The sequence below is a fragment of the Pan troglodytes genome, chromosome 6 (assembly GCF_028858775.2).
Source record: "Pan troglodytes isolate AG18354 chromosome 6, NHGRI_mPanTro3-v2.0_pri, whole genome shotgun sequence".
Taxonomy (NCBI): domain Eukaryota; kingdom Metazoa; phylum Chordata; class Mammalia; order Primates; family Hominidae; genus Pan; species Pan troglodytes.
In genome coordinates, this window is record NC_072404.2 from 139,350,823 (window position 1) to 139,373,094 (window position 22,272).

A 22,272-nucleotide genomic window follows, 5' to 3' on the forward strand; every position below is an offset into this window, starting at 1 on the left:
GCCTGATAAAGGATTAGCACAACTACCTCACTCAATGGAACTGTTGATTATGAAAAAAAGTGATCAACTTCAATATTTCTCAAAGGACAGTGTCCAGGGTTTAGAACATACCAGTCTCAAGATGAAGATGAATCATTTTAGTTAGTCATCACTCATACTCTGCCAAATTTGTAAAAGAGTTGTCATTATTTACCCATAACTTGACTATATATAACATTTAATAGAAAGTATAGTCAGTTGAACCCGTTTAATGTATTCGAGCCAGCAATTTATAAGCCATCCTTTTCCATGCTATTTAAACTTGTCTGGCAGGTGAGGCATGGTGGATCACGCCTGTAATCCCAACACTGTGGAAGGATGGGGTGGGAGGATTGCTTGAGCCCAAGAGTTCAAGACCAGCCTGGGCAACATAGTAAGACCTCACTTCTACCACAAAAGAAAACCAAAATTAGACAGATCTGGTGGCATGTGCCTATAGTTCCAGCTACTCAGGGGGCCAAGGCAGGAGGATTGCTTGAACCCAGGAGATCAAAGGTGCAGTGAGCCAAGACTGCACCACTGTACTCCAGCCTGGGCAACAGAGTGAGACTTTGTCTCAGGAAAAAAAAAAATTGTCTGACAAATGTGGTGCTTCTTACATTTATTTATAATTTATTGAGGGTCAACTGAAGATATGGTAGGCCCCTGTGTTATGCACATTTATATGTATTTTTCTTTTTTATCTATTTTTATAACAACTTTATGAGGTAGGCATCATAATTATCCTTATTTTCCAGATGATAAAGCTGAAGCATAATCAAGTTAATCAATTTGCCCAAAGTCACCCAGATAGGAAACTAAGAAAGCTTAAGAAATTCCCAAGTTCCTACAGCTAGTCACCAATGGAACTGGGACTCCAATCAGGGCAAATGTCCTAGAGAACATACTCTAACACACTTTAACAGCTGTAGCATTCTATCCCCTGATTATGTTATGAATTACAGAGGACGAGCAAGGGTAAGGAATACTAAGCCTCAATTAGTCAATTATTCAGTGGAATGAAGTGGCATGTGAAACTTATAAGTCTTACAAAAAGCAGTTGGAATAATCTTGTTGGTTAAGGTAAAAAAGAAATTATCTTCTACTTCTTGCTATCTCTGGTTTTCATTCTTCTGTAAAAAAAATTGCTTAATACACTAAATTAATTCACATTTGAACTAACTTGTCCTTTGATATTCTGACTGTCTTATAATAATTTTACAGAAATCTTGCTTGCTCCTAGACAATTACATGGAGACTATACTGAATCCTTACATAATCAACGTCACACTAGCAGCCAAAATGTGTAGCCAAGTGCTTTGCCAGGAGCAAGGAGTGTGTATAAGGAAAAACTGGAATTCAAGTGACTATCTTCACCTCAACCCAGATAATTTTGCTATTCAACTTGAGAAAGGTGGAAAGTTCACAGTACGTGGAAAACCGACACTTGAAGACCTGGAGCAATTTTCTGAAAAATTTTATTGCAGCTGTTATAGCACCTTGAGTTGTAAGGAGAAAGCTGATGTAAAAGACACTGATGCTGTTGATGTGTGTATTGCTGATGGTGTCTGTATAGATGCTTTTCTAAAACCTCCCATGGAGACAGAAGAATCTCAAATTTTCTACAATGCTTCACCCTCCACACTATCTGCCACAATGTTCATTGTTAGTATTTTGTTTCTTATCATTTCTTCTGTAGCGAGTTTGTAATTGCGCAGGTTAGCTGAAATGAACAATATGTCCATCTTAAAGTGTGCTTTTTCGACTAATTAAATCTTTGAAAAGAACAGCTCTTGTTGAAAGATCATTTTTGGAAAGTTCTTTCTGAATAACTATACCTAGGAAATGACGATTTTCTTTGAACTTGACAAACACTGCTATATTGTATGAATTCTCAACCATGAGTTCAGGGATTTGTATTCCAGGAGTCAATAGCTTATGTAAATTCTGCAGTTTAGAGTACAGAAACTCATATTATCTGTTTCACTTGCAAAACTGCCAGGATTGTTTTAACACTATCATTCTGCACAAGATACTGACATTTTGATAAAATAAAACTTGATATAGAATGTTTAAGAACTCGAAAGTGAAAACCCTTTCAATACAAGCCATCAATAACATGTAGAGTGCTTGGATATTTCTATTTCTCCTCTGCTCAGAATCAAGAGAGAGAGGGAGAAGGAAAAAGTTTGGGTGGAAAATAAGAAAACAAAAGGAGGGAAGAGATAAGGGAAAAGAATTAGTGTTTTTTGCTTTCTCTGGTGCCACTGAAGACTCTAATTTGCACAGGATCGAAAGGAATACTTTCAGTGTATACAATTAACCTTCGACTCTCTTTTAAAGTGCAGAGCAGTTGTACCTAAATTCCTTACCTAGTCTGACCTGTACAAATATTACTACCGCCTCCTTCCTTTCCCCATACCCCCCTAGAAACAAAAAGAGATGAAACCACATATTCCAAATCCATTCGGCTAGGTACTCTCAAATTATGGCACAAGTCATTAGGATCTTAATTTTTTTGAGGCATTACATTTTCCGTGAAAAAAAAGGAAAATGTTTTACTTGTTACAGATCTCATTTCTTTATGTTTAAGCTTTGTTTAATATCTGAAATGAGACTGAGCTCTAAAAAGCAATAAAAATAATTCAAATTATTATTATGCATTTTTTAAAAATTAAAAAAATTATTACACATTTTTAAGGTTGAAGTTTTTAAAATTGAACCACTTGTATAGTCTTTTACATTATGTTATCTTAAAATCTTTTTTATTTTTTTCTCTTTTAATTTTAGTTGACATGTACTAATTGTACATATTTATGGGGTAGAAAGTAATATTTTGATACATGCATACAATGTGTAATGATCATGGTAATAAGGATAACCAGTACCTCAAACATTTCTTTGTGTTGGGAACATGTAAGATTCTCTCTTCTAGCTTTTTGAACATATGCAATGTTATTGCTAATTATAGTCACCCCCCAGTGCTATAGAACACTAGGATTTATTCCTCCCCTTTAGCTGTTTTGTACCCATTATCTGGCCTCTCCCTATCCTTCTCTCCTCCCATCCTTCCTACTCTCTAATAATCATAACAATAATTCCTCTCTCTGTGATTTCAATTTTTTTAGCTCTCACATATGAGTGAGAACATGAGATGCTTGTCTTTCTGTGCTTGCCTTATTTCCCATAAGATAATGGCCTCTAGTTCCATCCATGTTGCTGCAACAAACAAAATGACTCCATTTTTCTTATGACTGAGTAGTATTCCGTTGTGTATATATACCACATTTTTTAAATCCATTCATCTGTTGATGGACATTTAGACTGACTCCATACCTTGGCCATTGTGAATAGTGCTGCAATAAACACGGGATGCAGATATCTCTTTGATATACTGATTTTTTTCCTTTGCTGTATCCTATGTGTATTGCTGTATCCTATGTGTATTAGTCCATTTTCACGCTGCTGATTAAGACGTATCCAAGACTAGGTAATTTATAAAGGAAAAGAAGTTTAATGGACTCTTAGTTCCGCATGGCTGGGGAGGCCTCACAATCATGGTGAAAGGCGAAAGCCACTTCTTACACGGTAGCAGCAAGAGACAATGAGAGACAAGGGAAAGGGGAAACCCCTTATGAAATCATCAGATCTTGAGAGACTTATTCACTACCACGAGAACAGTACGGGGGAAATCTGTCACCGTGATTCAATGATCTCCCACTGGATCCCTCCCACAGCACGTGGGAATTATGGGAGCTACAAATCAAGATGAGATTTGAGTGGGCTCACAGCCAAAGCATATCACTATGGTAGTTCTATTTTTAGTTTTCTAAGAAACCTCCATACTGCTTTTCATAATGGCTGGACTAATTTACATTCTCACCAAGAGTTCCCTTTTCCCACATCCTTGCCAGTGCTTGCTGTTTTTTGTCTTTTGATAACAGCAATTCTAACTGGGGTGAAGGGATATCTTATTGTGGTTTTGATTTGCGTTTCCCTGATGATTAGTAAAGATGAGTATTTTTTTCATAGACCCCTTGGTCACTTGTATGTTTTGACAGCTGTCTACTCAAATCCTTCAGCAATTTTTTGATTAGGTTGTTTTTTGCTGTTGAATTGTTTGAGTTTCTTGTATATTTTATATATTAATCAATTGTCAGATGCATAGTTTCCAAATATTTTCTCCCATTCTACAGATTTTTGCTTTACTCTGTTCATTGATTTTCCTTTGCCATGCAGAAGCTTTTTAGTTTGTTATAGTCCCATTTGCCTATTTTTGTTTTTGTTACCTGTACTTTTATAGTTTTACCCATAAAATCTTTGCCTTGACCAATGTCCTGAAGTGTTTTCTCAATATTTTCTTCCAGTAGTTTTATAGCTTCAGGTCTTAACATTTAAGTCTTTGATCAATTTTGAGTTGTAAAATTTTTTTTTTATTCTATAAAGTCATTGCTGCTCATTATGAAATAATACTAAGTGGAAAACTAGAAGTTTCCTTCTGTCTTCCTTCTACGAGTGGCAACTTCTGGTTTCAGTTTTTTTGTACATAATTCTGTAAATTTGCTAATAATATGGAAGCAAATGTGTGTGTATATATACACAAATAACACATTGGGCTCTGGTGCCATAATTTTTGATAACTTGCTTTCCATATAGCAATATATTTTGGGTGTTTGTCCATATCAGTACATTTTTGTACTGACCACATCATGACATGATACCACTATATGACAATTTTAAAGGAAAGTTCTTGTTAGTGAATATTTATTTTATGGAAACTTTTTTCTCGACCAAAAATTTTATAGTTAATATCATGTACATATATACCTTGGCATACTTTTGCTAGGATGAAATGGAATTGCTGATGTGAAGGGTATATACATTTTAATTTAGATAGATATTGCAAAATTATCTTTCAAAAAATTTTGTTCCAATTAATGATCTCACTAATAGAGATGAACAACACTGGTCTTTATACAATTCTGCAGTCATTGTTCACCTGATAGGTGAAAATGACATTTTGTTCAGTAATGTTGACATTTTTTTCATAGTTTATTATGGGTATCTTTTATTTTTTTTCAGAGTAAACTTTGTTTTCTCATTTATACTTAAATTCGATTTTAGTAGACTGTTGCCATTTCTAAAATTTAAGATATGGTTTTTTAGATACCAATAGATTATAGTGTGAAAAGAGGAACCAAAGATTAGCATTAAAAAGGATATTTTTTATCTCTTTATATTTTATATGTGGCATTTGTCTATGATAATCATCATTATATTTTTAAAGTACATCAGTTACAAGGAATTACAAATTCATCTATCTGCTGACTCTCATTGCTTTTATAAGGGCATAAGGCTATACAAAGTTTTGGCAAATTACTTTTTTATAAGAAATATCATTTAAATAAAATTCAAAAGTTCATGAGCCCAATTCAAAAGTTGCTCATGGGAAGCCCAATTCTTGGTAGCAGGATATAGGGAGAAGAGCAAGCTAATCCCAGTTTAGCAATTTGTAAGCTGCTGACTTTGGGAAACTTACTTAACCTCTCTGAGTTTATTTCCTCAAATAGAAGGTCAATTGTTTAGAAGACTAGAGAAAGTAAACAAAAGTTAGCTAGTACAGTGCTTGTTATAAGAATGGTAGGTGCTCAATACATAGCAATGATTATTTATTTGGAGAATGTATCTATTTTCCAAAATTTTTCCTCTATTAAATGATTTAAGGTTTATATTTGAAATATAAAATTGACTTAATATTTTTATTTTATAAGACAGTATATTAAGTAAAATGTATTTATAACATCTTTAATTTGACTGAAAACTACAATTTATCTAATTTAAGCACTATGTGCCATTTTTTAAAAATACTATATTAGATGTACATGTCAATTATCAGAAAAATATTGGGACCTCCATGAAGGTCTTTATATTATCACTGATGCATTACATCTGTAATTAGACTCTATAAATGTTTAAAACATTATGCTAATATAACTTTGCTCATTTATTTGGTTTCTAATCATTTCAATACAGGATATATTTAATAATAAACCTCAAAGTAGTAGGTGGAATACATAATTTTTATTATGTATCACATATCACTTCTTTTATTCTAATTTGCTAATCCTAGATAATAGATATAAGGAAAAGGATAAATATACAATTATGTAATTTTTAGACTATATCATTATAAATAATTTTATTTTTCTCTGCTAGGTTTTAAATTTTTGACTTTTTAAAAATTTTTAGTTTTTAAGAGACAAGGTATCTTGCCATTTGACTCTGTTGCTTAGGCTGGGATGCACTAGCATGGTGATAGCTCATTGTAACCTTAAACTCCTGAGTTCAACTGATCCTCCCACCTCAGCCTCCTTAGTAGCTGAAAGTGCAGGTGTGACCACAGGTGTGACCCACCACATGCGGCACTACTAGGTTTTAATTAAAGACTGGAGGTAAAGACATTTCTGGGTTTAATATACTGTGCTTATCACTTTGTAAAAGCAGGAAAAACCGTTAAAACTGTAATATGTATTATACAAATGTTTTTAAGGGCTGAGCAGCCAAAAATAAATATATAATTTTTGTATCCTGTAGGAAACCTTAATCCTTGAATAGTTAGAGTTGACTTTAGTGACAAATACTTTTAGTGATGTTCTGTTTCCACATGATGCTGACAATTAGTCTGACTGAAATTGTTAATCACCACTTCACAATTCTTCATAAATAAGAAGAGCTTCTGTTTATTATACAACAATCATATGCTTTACATACAACTTCTCATTTAATTATTTTTTTCCAGTTGAAATAACTACACCTTAGATAAGTGACTTGCCCTGGGTCAGACAGCTAATAAGTCCTAGAGGCTGAAAGAAGATCGGAGTGGGTGGCTTTGACTCCCAAGCCTGTGTATTCCACCATTATGCAATACTGCTCCTGCAAGGATGTGAAGTCAAGTAACATTATAACACAAGGGAACTAGTTCCTATTCCTTTTCACTCCAGGCTTCAGAATAGCTTCTGACCATGGGTATCCATCCATCATGAAGAATTTTTCTTTTGTTGCAATCGCTTTTGGCATTTTCGTCATGATATCTTTGCCCTTGCCTATGCCCTGAATGGTATTGTCTAGATTTTCTTCTAGGGTTTTTATAGTTTTGGGTTTTACATGTAAGTCTTTAATTCATCTTAAGTTAATTTTTGTATAAAGTATAAGGAAGGGGGTCAGTTTCAATTTTCTACATATGGCTACCCAGTTCTCCCAGTACCATTTATGAAATAGGGAATCCTTTCCCCATTGCTAATTTTTGTCAGGTTTGTTGAAGATCAGATGGTTGCAGATGCGTGGTCTTATTTCTGAGTTCTCTATTCCGTTCCATTGATCTATGTGTTTATTTTGTACCAGTACAATGCTATTTTGGTTACTGTAGCCTTGTTGTATAGTTTGAAATCAGATAGGGTATTGCCTCCAGCTTCGCTCTTTTTCTTTAGGATTGTCTTGCCTGTTTGGGCTCTTTTTCCATTCCTTGTGAATTTTAAAATAGTTTTTTCTAATTCTGTGACAAATGTCAATGATAGTTTAATGGGAATAACATTGCATCTATAAATTACTTTGGGCGATATGGCCATTTTAACAATATTGACAAATGCGATCTAATTAAACTAAAGAGCTTCTGAACAGCAAAAGAAACTATCATCAAAGGAACAACCTAGCAGAATGGGAGAAAAGTTTTGTAATCTGACCATCTGACAAAGATCTAATATCCATAGTCTACAAGGAACTTACACAAATACACAAGTAAAAAACAAACAACCCCATTAAGAAGTGGGCAAAGGATATGAACAGATATTTCTTGAAAGAAGACATTCATGTGGCCAACAAACAAATGAAAAAAAGCTCAACATCACTGATCATTAGAGAAACGAAAATCAAAACCATAATGAGATACCACCTCACACCAGTCAGAATGGCAATTATTAAAAAGTCAAGAAACAACAGATGCTGGTGAGGTTGCAGAGAAAAAGGAACACGTTTACACTGTTGGGGAGTGTGCAAATTAGTTCAACCACTGCGAAAGACAATGTGGCTATTCCTCAAAGATCTAGAAACAGAAATAATATTTGACCCAGCAATCCCATTACTGGGTATATATCCAAAGGAATATAAATCATTCTATTATAAAGACACATGCACATGTACGTTCATTGCAGCCTTATTCACAATAGCAAAGACGTAATCAACCTAAATGCCTATCAATGATAGACTAGATAAAGAAAATGTGGTACATATACACCATGGAATACTATGAAGCTATAAAAAAGAATGAGATTATGTCCTTTGCAGGGACATGGATGGAGCTGGAAGCTGTTATCCTCAGCAAACTAACACAGTAACAGAAAACCAAACACCACATGTTCTTCTTACAAATGGGAGCTGAACAATGAGAACACATGGACACACTGGGAAAAACAACACACACTGGGCCTGTATAGGGGGAGAGCATTAAGAAGAATAGCTAATGGATGCTGGACTTAATACCCAGGTGATGGATTGATCTGTGCAGCAAACGACCATGGCACACATCTACCTATGTAACAAACCTGCACATCCTGCACATATACCCTGGAACTTAAAGGTTGAAGCAAAAAAAATACAATTTTTTTCTGAGTGCTATATCGTAGGGAATAGGTTATCAAGGGCCGTCTGTTAATTATTTATATACTTTCAATATGGCTTTTATGGATTAAAGGAGACACTGGCAATTGAGAAAAGAGGAAGCTTAGGTTATTAGAAGTTTGCATCACTTTAGAATTTCCTGGGCCTCGTTTATAACATACAATAATGGCAGCAGGGGGCAGTAAGATAATGGCATCAAGTCCCCTGTGCTTCTTCAACAGTAATATTTCTGTGTCCTTGAAGCCTTTTTGTTTCAGCAAACAGAAATAATAGCTAGTCACAGTGCTAGTCACAGTACGTATCCTGAAGGAAATCAGTCAGCTTATATTTCAGATAAATCTGGTATTACAATGCTAAAAAAACCTATATGCATAATGTTGCTGTTTTGTGATTGTCTGCAAGTTCTTCTGTGTCCTTGAAAGATAATTTTAAAAATGTACTTATAAAACTGATTTAAACTTTTTTTCTACAAGTAAATTAATTTTGTGGTTATTTTGTCAGTGAGGGAAATGGTAGGGTAGGAAATTAAGTGATTATATATTCCCTGTGATTGTTTTATATATTCTTAGTAGGTATGCTGATAATTTTAAAAAGTAGACTCCAATATAGTATTTGTGAAACAGCATGGTGTATGTGCGTGTGTGTGTGCATGTGTGCACATGTGTGGGTGTATGCATGTGTGTGTGAGAGAGATGGGGAGAGTGTGAGAGCCTCTGGAGACTGCTAAAATGCAAGAAGGAAGGGGGATGTGGTGGAAGATGGGATTTGGGGCTGGAAAGGTAGGTGTCAGATATGAAGTGTCTTCTGGGTGATGTTAGTGAAACAGCAGTTAATCCTTTAGCCTGGATTGAAACGGTCAGATTTGTGTTTTAAATCTGCAGAGAAAGTACATTGTGGAGAAATTGGGTCTTTGAGTCTGGAGGCAGGAAAACTAGTTAGAAGGCTATTGCCATTATCTAGGCCAGGGAGGATAAAGTCTTGAATTAGGAAAGTATTAGGGATAGAGAGAAAAGGATAGAATTAGAAATCAATACTTGGATGATTGGATGCGGGAGGGTCAAGGGAAAGCAAGGAACCTAATTTTTTGCAGGGAAGATAAGCCCCAAAATTGGGGCTTAGCCTAGGAAGGTTCTTGGCTTTGCTCAGGAAAGAATTCAAGAGTGACCCAGAGGCAGAAGAAAACAGCTTTACTGAGGTGGCAGTGTTAGAGCTTCATGACTGCTGCTGCAGAGCAGGGCTTGAGAGTAGCTGCTGAGGGGCAGTTCTGTAGTCATATATACACCCACTTATAATTATATGCAAACTGAGAGCAGGTTATTCAGAAATTTCTAGAAAAGGGGTGGTAACTTCTGAGCTATTGGCATGGAAAGAGAAGGCAACTTCCAGGTGTTGCCATGGCAATTGAAAACTGTCATGACGCTGGCAGGCGTGTCTTATGGAGAATTGCTTTTGGTGCCTCTTTCATGTTTCAGCCAATATTCAATCTGGTCTGGAGTAAAGTCTTGCCTCCTAACCTCAATCTGACACTAAGTTCCTTGTTAGGACAATGTCATCGAGTCCTGAGAAAGGAGCACAGGTGGAGAAGCAGGTTTGGGGGATTAGGTTTTGAGCATGTTGTATTTGAGGTGCCTGTAGGGTATCTTGACAATTTTTTTTTTCAAAGCCATGTGATTTCAAAGCTCAAGAAAAAGATAAGGGCAGTGTCTTTAACAATGGATAATAATAGAGAGAGATAGTATGTCTAATAGTTTGAAAATATGGTTTCTAGAGCCAGACTACCTGAGTTTGACTTCTAGGCCCATCATTCATTGGCTGTGTAAGCTTGAGCAGGTTACATAACTTGTCCGTGCCTTTGTTTCCTCATCTGTGTGAGAATGAAATGAATTCATATGTGTAAGCTCTTTGATCAGTACTTGGTACATAGTAAGCACCATATGCTAGTATTGTTGTTATTTTTATTTCAGCTCATATTTTTTGATTACTTGCTCTGGGCCAGGCCTGTGTTAAGAAATTATAGGCATTTTCTCATTTAATCTCCATAATACCCTGTGATGGTGACACTGTTATTATCTGAAGAAACTGAGACCTTACTCTGACCAACTTTCCCAAAGTAAACCACTAGAAAACAAAGGCTAGGGTCAAGATGCAAACCAAGGTTGGAGTGCCCATTTTTAAAATGGGATTATTTGGTTTTTTACTGTTGAGTTGTTTGAGTTCCTTATATATTCTGGATATTAGTCCCTAGTCAGATGAACTGTTTACAAATATTTTCTCTCACTCAGCAGGTTATCTCTTCACTCTGTTGGTTGTTGACTTTGCTATACAGAAGCCTTTCATTTAACATAGTCCCATTTGTCTGTTTGTGGTTTTGTTGCTTGTGTTTTTGAGGTCTTAGCCATAAATTCTGTACCCAGGCCAATGTAGTGAAGCATTTCCCCTATGTTTTATGCTAGTATTTTTATAGTTTGGGGTCTTATGTTTGAGTCTTTAATATATCTTGAGTTGATTTTTGTATATGTTGAGAGATAGGGGTACATTCTCGTTCTTCTGCATATGGATATCCAGTTCTCCCAGCACCATTTATTGAAAAGGGTGTCTTTTCCCCAATATATGTTCTTGGCACCTTTGTCAAAAATCAGTTGGCCATAGAAACATGGATTTATTTCTGGGTTCTCTGTCCTGTTTTGTTGGTCTATGTGTCTGTTTTTATACCAATACCATGCTCTCTCTTTTGGTTACTATAACCTTGTAGTGTATTTTGAAGTCAGGTAGTGTGATGCCTCCAGCTTTGTTCCTTTTGCTCAGGATTGTTTTGGCTATTTGGGCTCTTTTTTTTTTTTTGACTCACCCAGATTTTAAGATTTTTTCTTCTACTTATGTGAAAAATGACATTGGTATTTTGATAGGGATTGCATCAAATCTGTAGATTGTTTTGGATAGTATATCTAATAGCTTTGATGTATGGTGAAGGCACTGAAAACTTGGAACCTCAGAGCTAGCTCTGTATTTTAAGAGAGTTTTCTCTTTTTCCTAGAGTGGTGGTCGTAGGAATTAATAAATTATATCTTCTTCTATGCCCCAGCTTAGTGTTTCCTTAAGTCCTTTAGTCCGGGTTCACTTTCTTTACATGGAGTTTCCTGGTATTTATTCTGTATATCTCCATTAGTTTGCTAGTGATGCTATAACAAAGTGCCACAGACTAGGTGGCTTAAACAACAGAAATTAATTTTCTTATGGTTTTCTTACAGTGGAGGCTGGAAGTCTGGGATCAAGGTATTAGCAGAATTGGTTTCTTCTGAGAGTCATGAGGGAAAAATGTGTTTCAGGCCTCTTCCCTTGGCTTATAGCTGACTATCTTCTCCTTGTGTCTTCCATATGTTTCTGTCTGTGACCTTGTTTCTTCCCCTTATAAGGACACCAGTCATGTTGGATTGGAGAATACTCTAAAGACCTCATTTTCACTTAATTACCTCTTAAAGATCCTGTCTTCAAATAAGGTCACATTCTAAGATACTAGAGTTTAAGGCTGGGTGCAGTGGCTAATGCTTTTTATCCCAGAGTTTGGGAGGACAAGACAGGAGGATTGCTCAAGACCAGGAGTTTAAGGCCAGCCTGGACAACACAGTGAGATCCCATCTCTACAAATAATAATAATAATAATAATTATTATTATTATTATTATAGTAAGGCACTAGGGTTTAAGAACTTCAACATATGAATTTTGAAAGGACACAGTTCAGTCCATAACAAAATCAGTACCCTTAGAATGTTTATTTTAATTAATAAAGACTTTAACTTTGATGAATCCAGTATATGAATGCATGCATTACAAGTAAAGAAACATATTCTATTCCATAATTTTGTGGTAGCAAACAAAGGAAATACATTTTTGTTCTACATCCTCCCAGTCTGGTATTCCTTTTCCAATTCATAAGATATTAAATAAAGAGGTTTTCTTCCTTCACTTTATAAGGAATACAGTTTTGAACTCAGTTTTAAAATTAAAATCCATATATGTTTCTGTTTACTCAGTTAACCCTGTCTCATGATCAATATCCTTTAGGAAATGAAAAAACCATGACTATCATCATCAACATCCTTGGGTATTAAGTGCAGTCACTCTCCTAGATGCTGTGGGGAGAAGGCAAGTTACAAAGATAGGCCTTCCCTCAAGATAATCAGATTTTCATGGTATTATCCTTAACCTTTTTGACATCATGGAGGCTTTGGGAATCTGATGAAGCCTATCAATTTTCTTCCAGAAGATATTTATATAAGATTATAAGAAAAATTATGTACACAGCTTATTTTATTGCATTGGATCAAAATGCCATTTATAAAGAATTATGCCTTTTCCATCAATTTTAGCATGGAAAAATAATTTCAGGCAATATGCTTAAAAATTGGGGGAAGACAAAAGAAATCCATATCGTGTAAATAAAAATAAATTTTGGTTTTGCTCAAAAATAAATTTCAATGGGAAAGCATCTCTTCCTTATCTTTTTTTTTCTTCTTCTTTTTTTTGGAGATGGAGTTTCACTCTTGTTGACCAGGCTGGAGTGCAATGGCATGATCTTGGCTCACTGCAACCTCTGTCTCCTAGATTCAAGCGATTCTCCTGCCTTAGCACCCCAAGTAGCTGGGATTAGGGGCGTGCACCACCACGCCCAGCTAATTTTTGTATTTTTAGTAGATATGGGGCTTCACCATGTTGTCCAGGCTGGTCCTGAACTCCTGACCTTAAGTGATCCACCCGCCTCGGCCTCCCAAAGTGCTGGGATTACAGGTATGAGCCACCACACCGAGCCTCTTCCTTATTTTGAATGAAATCTGAAACTGGAGAATGGTTTTTGACATGGCAGTATGTTCACTTTCCTGTAGACTTTCTGTTTTGATGGTAACATTCTAAAAAGCTGTGCTCACAACAGCATGTTGTAGCAAATAGAATCAGTTCAAGCTCACAGATGAGACAATGGGCTTGTGACAAGGGAACAACAAAATATTTCAAGACTATCATTGGCTTCACATCACTGAGTTTCATCTTCAGCAAGGGGAGGTTGTTGATGTCAGCAAAGTAAGGATTAAGAGCCCATGTTTCAATTTAAGGGTTGTCTGAGCAGAAGTACTTTAAAAAGAGTTATGCTGAGGGTTGTCTGCACATTTCTATATCACGGATTTGTTTAAAAAAAAGTTCATATTCTGCTTTCATTTTCTGTGAAAACATATTCAAAAGGCAATGATTCAAGGTCCTAGCATTAGTTGACACTTTGCTATAGACAAGCAGGACCATAGAAAGCAGTGAGTCAGATCACACTGCATAAAGACACTTCGTCCTCTAAAACTGTAGAACTCCAAGATGTGCTACTCTGCACCACAGGTGTTTTGTTTGTTCACAAAGTGTCCAGTGAGGCTTATATGTAACAGAAACTTATCAACATTCCAAAGATGTTGATGGATTTTAAATTTCAAAAAGGACTTGCTAAATAGGAAATCATCTTTGAAGGCATCAGCTGGCTGCATAAAGGATCTTCTAATTCCTTCATCACATGTCTCAAAATACTAATTTTAAAAGTCAATCATCATGGAATTATTTTATTTTGTTTATTTTTTGAGATAGGGTCTCAATCTTTACCCAGGCTGGAGTGTAGTGGCATGATCTCGGCTCACTGCAACCTCTGCCTCCTGAGCTCAAAGGATCTTCCCACCTCAGCCTATGTGGAGGAGCTGAGACCACAGGCACGTGCCACCATACCCAGGTAACTTTGTATGTTTGGTAGAGATATGTTGCCCAGGCTCGTCTCGAACTCCTAACCTCAAGTGACCCTTGTGCCTCGGCCTCCCAAAGTATCGTGATTATAGAAGTGAGCCACCATGCTTGGCCGATAATTTCATTTTATATAAGCACTACCTTTACCTGCTTCTTCTGCTTCAAACCACACACTAAATTATTTCTGGGGTACATGGCTTTTACCAATTACCTTGTTTCTATTTTGACAGTATGCTGCTGCCTAGTGTCAAGTCAGATCAAATTTTGGCAAAGTTTTGCCTTTTCAACTCCAGCCTTCCCTTCTTAAAACAGATCTATGCTAATATATTTTTGGAACAAAAAGTATGAGATGCCACTTCAGCATTTTTGGCTTAATGCTCTTCCCATTAGCAAGAATGTTGTCATAAACAAAGCACATGGGCTTTGGTATTCTATCACACATAGTAGAAAGAAAAGCCAAAGGATATTTGATATTTTTTGTTAGTTTTTTTGTGTGTGTGTGTGACATTTTTATAACTTAAGCCAGTTCTAAAGTAAAGATAGATGCTCATCATCATCATCGCAGGACACAGATTCACTAATTCCTACCAGTGGGAAGCTGTTCTGACATATCATGACAACACTGATGAGTATACAGTGCTTGTCTACAGGAGCAGCCCATAATAGACATGAAAATAATGTGTACAGCAAGACAATTTGGGTAAATAAAATAAAAATCACTGCTGCATATCCGTGTGCATTTCTGTTTGTGAGTGTATATGTGCATCAGGTACATATCCACATGCCTGATTCACAGACCTGCCTTTGATGCCCTTCTGCAGACATCAGGCTAAGATCCCTGCTGTAAAGGAGTGGACAGCCCCTTCAACTGAACCCCAAATTCAATGTGATGACAAAGATCCATGTGAGCCCAATGAAAGGAGAAACCCCCTTTCCTGGTGGCCTTAGAAAAGGCTTCACAAGGACCCAGTAGATAACACTTGAGCTGCAGCTTCAAGGTTGAGTAGAAGTTTATTAAGTCGAGAAGAGGAGAAAGGATATTCCAGGCAGAAACTAAAAAGGGAGATGTCATAATCTGGGAGATGTCATAATCTGGGAAATGTCGGGGAGTGTGGGTGACACTAAGAAACTAAAGAGTTATGTGGGAAATGTTTAGCTATCGAGACAGAGCTAACTGCTCAGGCTTGAATTTTAACTCTACTATTTATTTCTTTGATCCTGGACAAATTATTTAATCTCTTTTTGCCTCTGTTTTCTCATTTTTAATATGGGGGAGCAGTCGGGGTCAACATGTGCTAGGCATCTTTCGTTTACCCACGTAAGATTACTTTAATCCCTCCTTGCCACGCTAAATACACGAATGCCCTCTAAATATGGATACAGCCACTCCCTCTTTGTTAAGGGTGAGTAACAATAACAATAATAGTAGTAATTCTAGTAGATGAAATATAAGGAACCTCTACTTTATGTCAAGTATTCTAATAAGTGCTTTGCATGCACCCTCACATTTGTTCCTCATAATACTTGAGATAGAAGCTGTCATTATGTCCATGATGAGGAAATTGAGGCTTAGATATGCTAAGTGACATAGCCACGATGACACAGATAGCAGTAAGAGAGTTGGGACTGAAATCAGATTTTTTCCTCTCTGCTGTGTTTTAAATTTCCCCTGGTGACTGATTTTCAATTGTATTCAGTGAACTTCATGCTCTGCCCCTCAGGTTGATGCCTCCCGTGGATGATCTGCTCACATCCCATTGGCTTCTTTCCATGAAGCTGCTTCTCAGATCATCCTGCCCTGCTGGCTGCACACACCTCAGTCTGAGTGCAAGTAATACATGCCTCCACTTGACCTGGAATTGAGGAAACAGCTTCAGCTAGAACCCAGGGGTGTAGGACCCTGCTTGTCTGGGAGAAGGAATTTGAGGGACTAGTGAGTTATTGTCAGGCCTGAGTAGAATACTTTTGGCCATTAAAAGTAATGGCCAAAACCACAGTAACTTTTGCACCAACTCAGTAGTACCCCTGATACATCTGTGTGGCATGAAAGTGTATTGTAACCGCCTTGAGTTTCACTTGTATGATCAGGAAACGAAACACAGAGAGGAGAGAAAGAAAAAGAACACCAAATAATAAAACAAATTCTTTTAAAAGACGCTGATAGCGTCAGGGCATGGTTCTTTTCTGGGGTCCATACAAACACGTGCTGTTCCTTTTCTGAGGAATTCTGTCAGGCTACAACCAATGGAGGAGCCTGTTCCGCCTGGGGGAAATGACTGCAGCTGGATCAAGCTTGATTTATCTGTTGTTTATATTTTTGAATTTCCTCCTTCATATCTTTTCCTGTAAAATTATCCATCTGGCTTAAGGTTATAGAAAGGGAGTGTTGATTTCTGCCATTTTTATTTATTTAGGTTGATTCTGTGAAGTAGCATGGTAGAGTAAATTGGGACAGAGCAGAAAATGGGGCTTGCCCACCACTCCACTACTCTCAGGAAGATTAGGGCTAAGGATGCTATTGTCCACAGCCCTGTAAATCCCCTGGACTCCTTTCTGATTCTGATTCTAAAACACTGTCTGAGGCTTCCTGCCACAGTGGTGGCAGAACTATCTTCCTGCTTAAGATAGTTACGTTGAAAGTCACACAGATGGACTTTCTGGGTGGCATCATCTGCTTTTTTTAGTATCCCTCACCCACATTTTGATTATACTATATATTTTGAGCTAGATTGTTGTCACTTCAAAGGCATATTTGTAGATACAAATTAGCAAGGGATTTCATTCAGCCAAGTAACAGAAGAGATACTTTGGCCTGAAACCTTTCTCCAAGATTACTTTCTTTACCATAAAAAAGTATTACTACATACTCTTGCATGTAGTAACCATGGGGTCTTCCACATGAAAGCCTCTAAATGAGGAAATCAGAATAAAGAAAATATTTATATCTGAATCACTTTGAACACAAAAAGGGGTGCTATACAAATGGATACTTGCATTAGGGTTGCATTTGAATTGATGGCTGGTCACACTGCAGTTTCATTTTAGTCCATTCCTAGCTTGAGGAAGTTGCACCTAAAACCCAGACATGTTTATAAGGAACCTGTGCAGCCAGGCTGTCAAGAACTTAAGTTTCCTAAGAACCAAGCAAGTTCTCAAAATACCTCAGGAGCTTTTAATTAGTCCTCACAACTCTCCCATGAAGTAGGACATTTTTTATCTGCCTCCAAGCAAGTGGTAAAACATCTATTTGACTTAAGGTCACAGAGAGAGAGGGGGAGTGCCAGAGAAGACCAAAACAAGAACTGAGCTTGATGTGAAGCCAAGCCCTGTTAGCTCAACAAAGTCAAGGAGATGAGCACAGGGGGACTTGGCAGTGCAGTCGGTGTTTTTCACAGTGATGATAATACAGTTCAGCAGACAAGGATGCTAAATGTATGCCTTATGCCTTTCCTTAGACTGAAGAGGCTCAGATAATGGGGTGGGATGAGGATGGGCCAGTGTAGGTGAAGAGGAAAAAGCAGAGATCAAAAGCCATGTGTCAAGATAAGCAGCAGGTAGAGAGAGAGACTGAGGCTGAATGTAGAAGTGATGAGGATGGGGAGAGTGGGATAGAAAAATCCATCAGAAATAGATCTAGAAAGATGGAGGAGGAGATTTGATTGGCCTAGGAGTCAAGGTAGGAAGGTCGAAGTGGGTAGGTATGTGGCTTAAGATCATACAGACTATGATGCTTAGAGACTACCATGCCAAGGGTAAGAGTGGGAAGTTATTCGCCAAAGACTTGGACTCACATTCTTTCCCTGATGTAGATGTGATCTATCCCTCATGAGGGTTTTACTATTTTGTCTGTAGAAATATTTGCTGGCTTTCTTGGGGGTATAATGGAGTTTATAATTCTCAGTGTGGAGAAACTATAGAAAGATTCTATCTTCAGCCTACAAAAACTACCAGGTTACCCCTTCTCAAATCTGATTTAATTCTCTAGTGCCAATTTGATCTTCTCTTTAGTTGGGTCTAGATCTTGCTTGTGAAATCCTTTCCATTCTACCTGTGTTCTCCTCATTCTAACCATCATTCCCAGAGCTGTCCATGGCGGACTGACTTGCTTCTACTCCCTAAGTCTTCCTTCCCCTCTTGTCCTTGGAGCATCTATCTTGAAGTGTTTTCTCCTCCTTCTCTGTCTTTTATCTTAAACTCCAGTCCCAATATTGTATTGCCTTTGTGTGTGAATCGTTAAATGAGTTTCCCGCTTCTTCATATGGAAACCAGGTCAACCACCATCTTGCTTGTTGCCAATGGATTTGGTATCTGGGGTATGTGGGGATGGAAGAAGTGGATATGCTCCCAAACCATTCTTTATTACACTCTCCCCACTAGTGTTATAAAACAGTTGCAACAAGTCTCACATCTCTAGGAAGATTATTTACAGTGTGACCACATAGCAAAAGTTTTCAATTCCTTTTTGAGTTAAGATAATAATAACAGTAACAACAATAACAAAAAAAACCAGCTAATCTTTATTAAACATTTACCAAGCCCCAGACATTGTTCTAAATGTTGCGCATACAGTCATGAGTCACTCAACAACAGGAATACATTTTGAGAAATGCATCATTAGGAGATTTTGTCATGGTGTGAACATCATAGGATGTACTTACACAAACCTAGATGGTATGTATATTTGCTTTTACTTATTTAGAGACAAGGTCTTGCTATGTCACCCAGGTTGGTGTGCAGTGGCACAATCATAGCTCACTGAAGTGTTGAACTCCTGGGCTCAAGCGGTCCTCCTGCCTTAGCCTCCCAAGTAGCTAGGAATACAGGTGTGTGCCACCACTCCTGGCTAATTGTTCTTTACTTTTTTGTAGAGACAGGGACTTGCTCTTTTGCCCAGACAGGTCTTAAACTCCTGGCCTCAAGGGATTTTTTGCCTCCACCTTCCAAAGCTCTAAGATTACAGGTATGAGCCTTTGCACCCAGCTCATATTTGTATTTACATGTTTTTTTAATATAAAAAACCAAATGTTCCAACTCCACTTCTGAATATCAGTCTTTTCCACACCGTGGTCTGCAATGCCAATATCCAGTGCCATATATCAGGTTTCTATATATGCTCCATTATAATTTTATGGAACCTTCTTGTATATGCAGTCTTTCATTGACTGAAATGCAGTGGTGTGACATATGAATATGTTTAACTTATTTAATCCTCACAACCATCCTATGAGGTTGGTACTATTATCAGCTGCAATTTAAAGATGAGGAAACCAGGCCTAGAGGGCATTAAGTAACTTGTCCATAATGGCTAAAATACAAAATGATGGTGAAAGTATAGAACAACCAGAACTCTCACACTCTGTTGGTGGGAATTTAAAATGCTACCACCACTTTAGAAACCTGGCAGTTTCTTATGAAGTTAAACATATATTTACCATACAATCCAGCCTTTCCACTCCTAGGCATTTACCGAGGAAAAAGTCAAAAAACATGTCCCCACAAAGACTTATTGTGAATGTTCATATTAATTTATGTTATGTTATGCTTTATGCATAACAGCAAACAACTCTAAACAACCCAGATGTCCCTTAACTGATGAACGTATAAGCAAGTTGTGGTATGTCCACACAAGGGAATACTCTTCAGCCAATAAGAAAGAACAAACTTCTGATACATATAATAATATGGGTAAATATCCAAAGCATTATGGCAATCAAAGGAAGGCAGACACAAAAAATTATAGAATATGGGATTGTATTTATATGAAATTCTAGAAAAGACATATCTCTAGTGACAGAAAGTGGATGAGTGGTTTCCAGGTGCTGGGAGTCAGGAGGGAAGATTGACTATAGAGGGTAAGAAGGAGCTGTTTTGTTTCTTAATTGTGGTGATGGTCACACAGCCATACACATTTAACAAAACTCATTGAATTATACATTTAGAATGGATGAATTTTATTACATATAAAACAAAACTTAATAAATCTGCTTTTAAGGAGAAAAATAATGCACAGCTCACTTAAAAAAGAAATCTAACTGTTCTAGTTCCAGAGATGGAACCAACATGCTCTCAGACTCTAGGCAAATCACCTCAATATTTATGGCAACAATTTTCTTCTCTAACATGAGATTGCTAATAAAAGTCTAACACATGTAATTATTGTAAGGACAAGTTAAGATAATGAATAATAGATGAGAAAATAAGTTAAGAATGAAAGAATGTCACTTTCTGGAATAGGACCTCAAGGTCTCCCAGAAAGTTCCTCTCCTCTACCCTATTCTGTCATGAGGAGGCTCTGCTCAAGATAAAGCAGCCCTTTGGTAGCTATCACATGATACTGGAAAAGTGACCACGCCAACTCAAATTAACGCTTTCTATTTAAGATGTGTTTATGGAAACTCCTAAGCCTGTCCAATGAAGATATATATCAAAATGAAGCAATATGAGAAGAAGAGATAGAGACATACTTAATTCTAAATTGTTAAACTTATTCTTGCAGTATAGCTAGCTAGCATGGTTTGTGGAATCAGACAGATGTAGATTTAAGATCTGGATGCATGCTTCTGAGCTGTGAACCCATCTCTAAGGTTTTTTCATCTGTAAAATCAGGAAATTGTGATGAAGTTTACATGAGATAAAGCATAAGAGAACTTAGTGTGATGCCTTGCATAGAAGAAGTATTTCATAATAATAATGATAAATTACTAATTACTGAATTTATTATTATTACTGGGAATATTGCAACTGATAATTTCCAATTTAGTTTATGTATAACTTCTGCTTTATCATTGCTAAGAATTTTTTCAAATCAAATGTCCTGTGTCTAGCTTGCTATTCTCATTTGATAAACAATAAGTGTTTTAAGATTAAAGATGTGTTTATTCTAGGATTAGTAGGATACCTGGAAATTACTATTGACTATTATTAGATAAGATACTCATTCTCCTTAGGCCTCAGTCTCCAGAGGGTAGAAAAAGTTGCAACCCGCCTTCTAAATTTTGATAAGGATGTCATCCATATTTAGGAAGCTGCTATCCACATTCTAACCCCTGAGAAAATTACTCCACAGGAGGAACAGTCTTGATGACAGATGTGTTTCTTCCTCAGTGATCATTTCTAATTTGATAATTTATTAGTCGATCTCCTCTTTGGTCTGAGATCAATAGAGCATTCCACAAAGCTAGGTTCCTTGTAGGCTTCCTGGAGCCCTGATGTCCTCATCCTCCTTCTATTCCCATACTTTTTCTCCCCACATAGTTGATGGCAACTCCTCTGATTGCTCAGGCCTGAGTCCTTGAAGTCACTCCTGACATCTCTCTGACACCACATGTTCAATTTATCAGAAATCCTGTTGGCTCTGCCTTCAAATATGTCCAGAATCTGACCACTTCTCACCACCTCCACTGCTGCTAAGCTAGTGTGAGTCACGGTGCTCTCTGGCCTGGCTGACTGCCACAGCCTCCAACCTGGTCTCCATGCCTCTAGTACTTCTATTTTGAAGATTTTTGCTTTCTTTCTTTGTCTGTCAAAATCAAATAGATATAGTAGTGCTGTTTTGGTCTATTCAGGCTGCTCTAACAACATACCATAAATTGGGATAGCTTTTAAACAACAGAAATTTATGTCTCAGTTTTGGAGGCTGGGAAGTCCAAGATCAAGGTGCTTTGAGATTTGGGTGGAGACACAACCCAACCATATCACTATGCTATCCTGGAGAGGGTCCTCTTTTGGTTCATAGACAGCACCTTCTAGTTGTGTCCTCACATGGAAGAAGGGGGCAAGGCAGCTCTCTGGGAGCTCTTTTATAAAGACATTCA

At 37.1% G+C, this 22,272-nt stretch overlaps 1 protein-coding gene across 17 annotated transcripts in view; it reads left to right on the forward strand.

The window, feature by feature from the left end:
- Positions 1-1,805, forward strand: part of SPAM1 (sperm adhesion molecule 1) — a 36,057-nt gene extending 34,252 nt beyond the window's left edge. For all 17 annotated transcript variants that reach the window (XM_054687694.2, XM_054687693.2, XM_054687698.2 and 14 more), the window contains one exon: positions 1,243-1,805. In XM_054687694.2, coding sequence (XP_054543669.1) covers positions 1,243-1,728 — 486 coding nt within the window. In that variant the 3' untranslated portion in view covers positions 1,729-1,805. The remainder of the gene's footprint in view (positions 1-1,242) is intronic.
- The last annotated feature ends 20,467 nt before the right edge of the window (positions 1,806-22,272 follow it).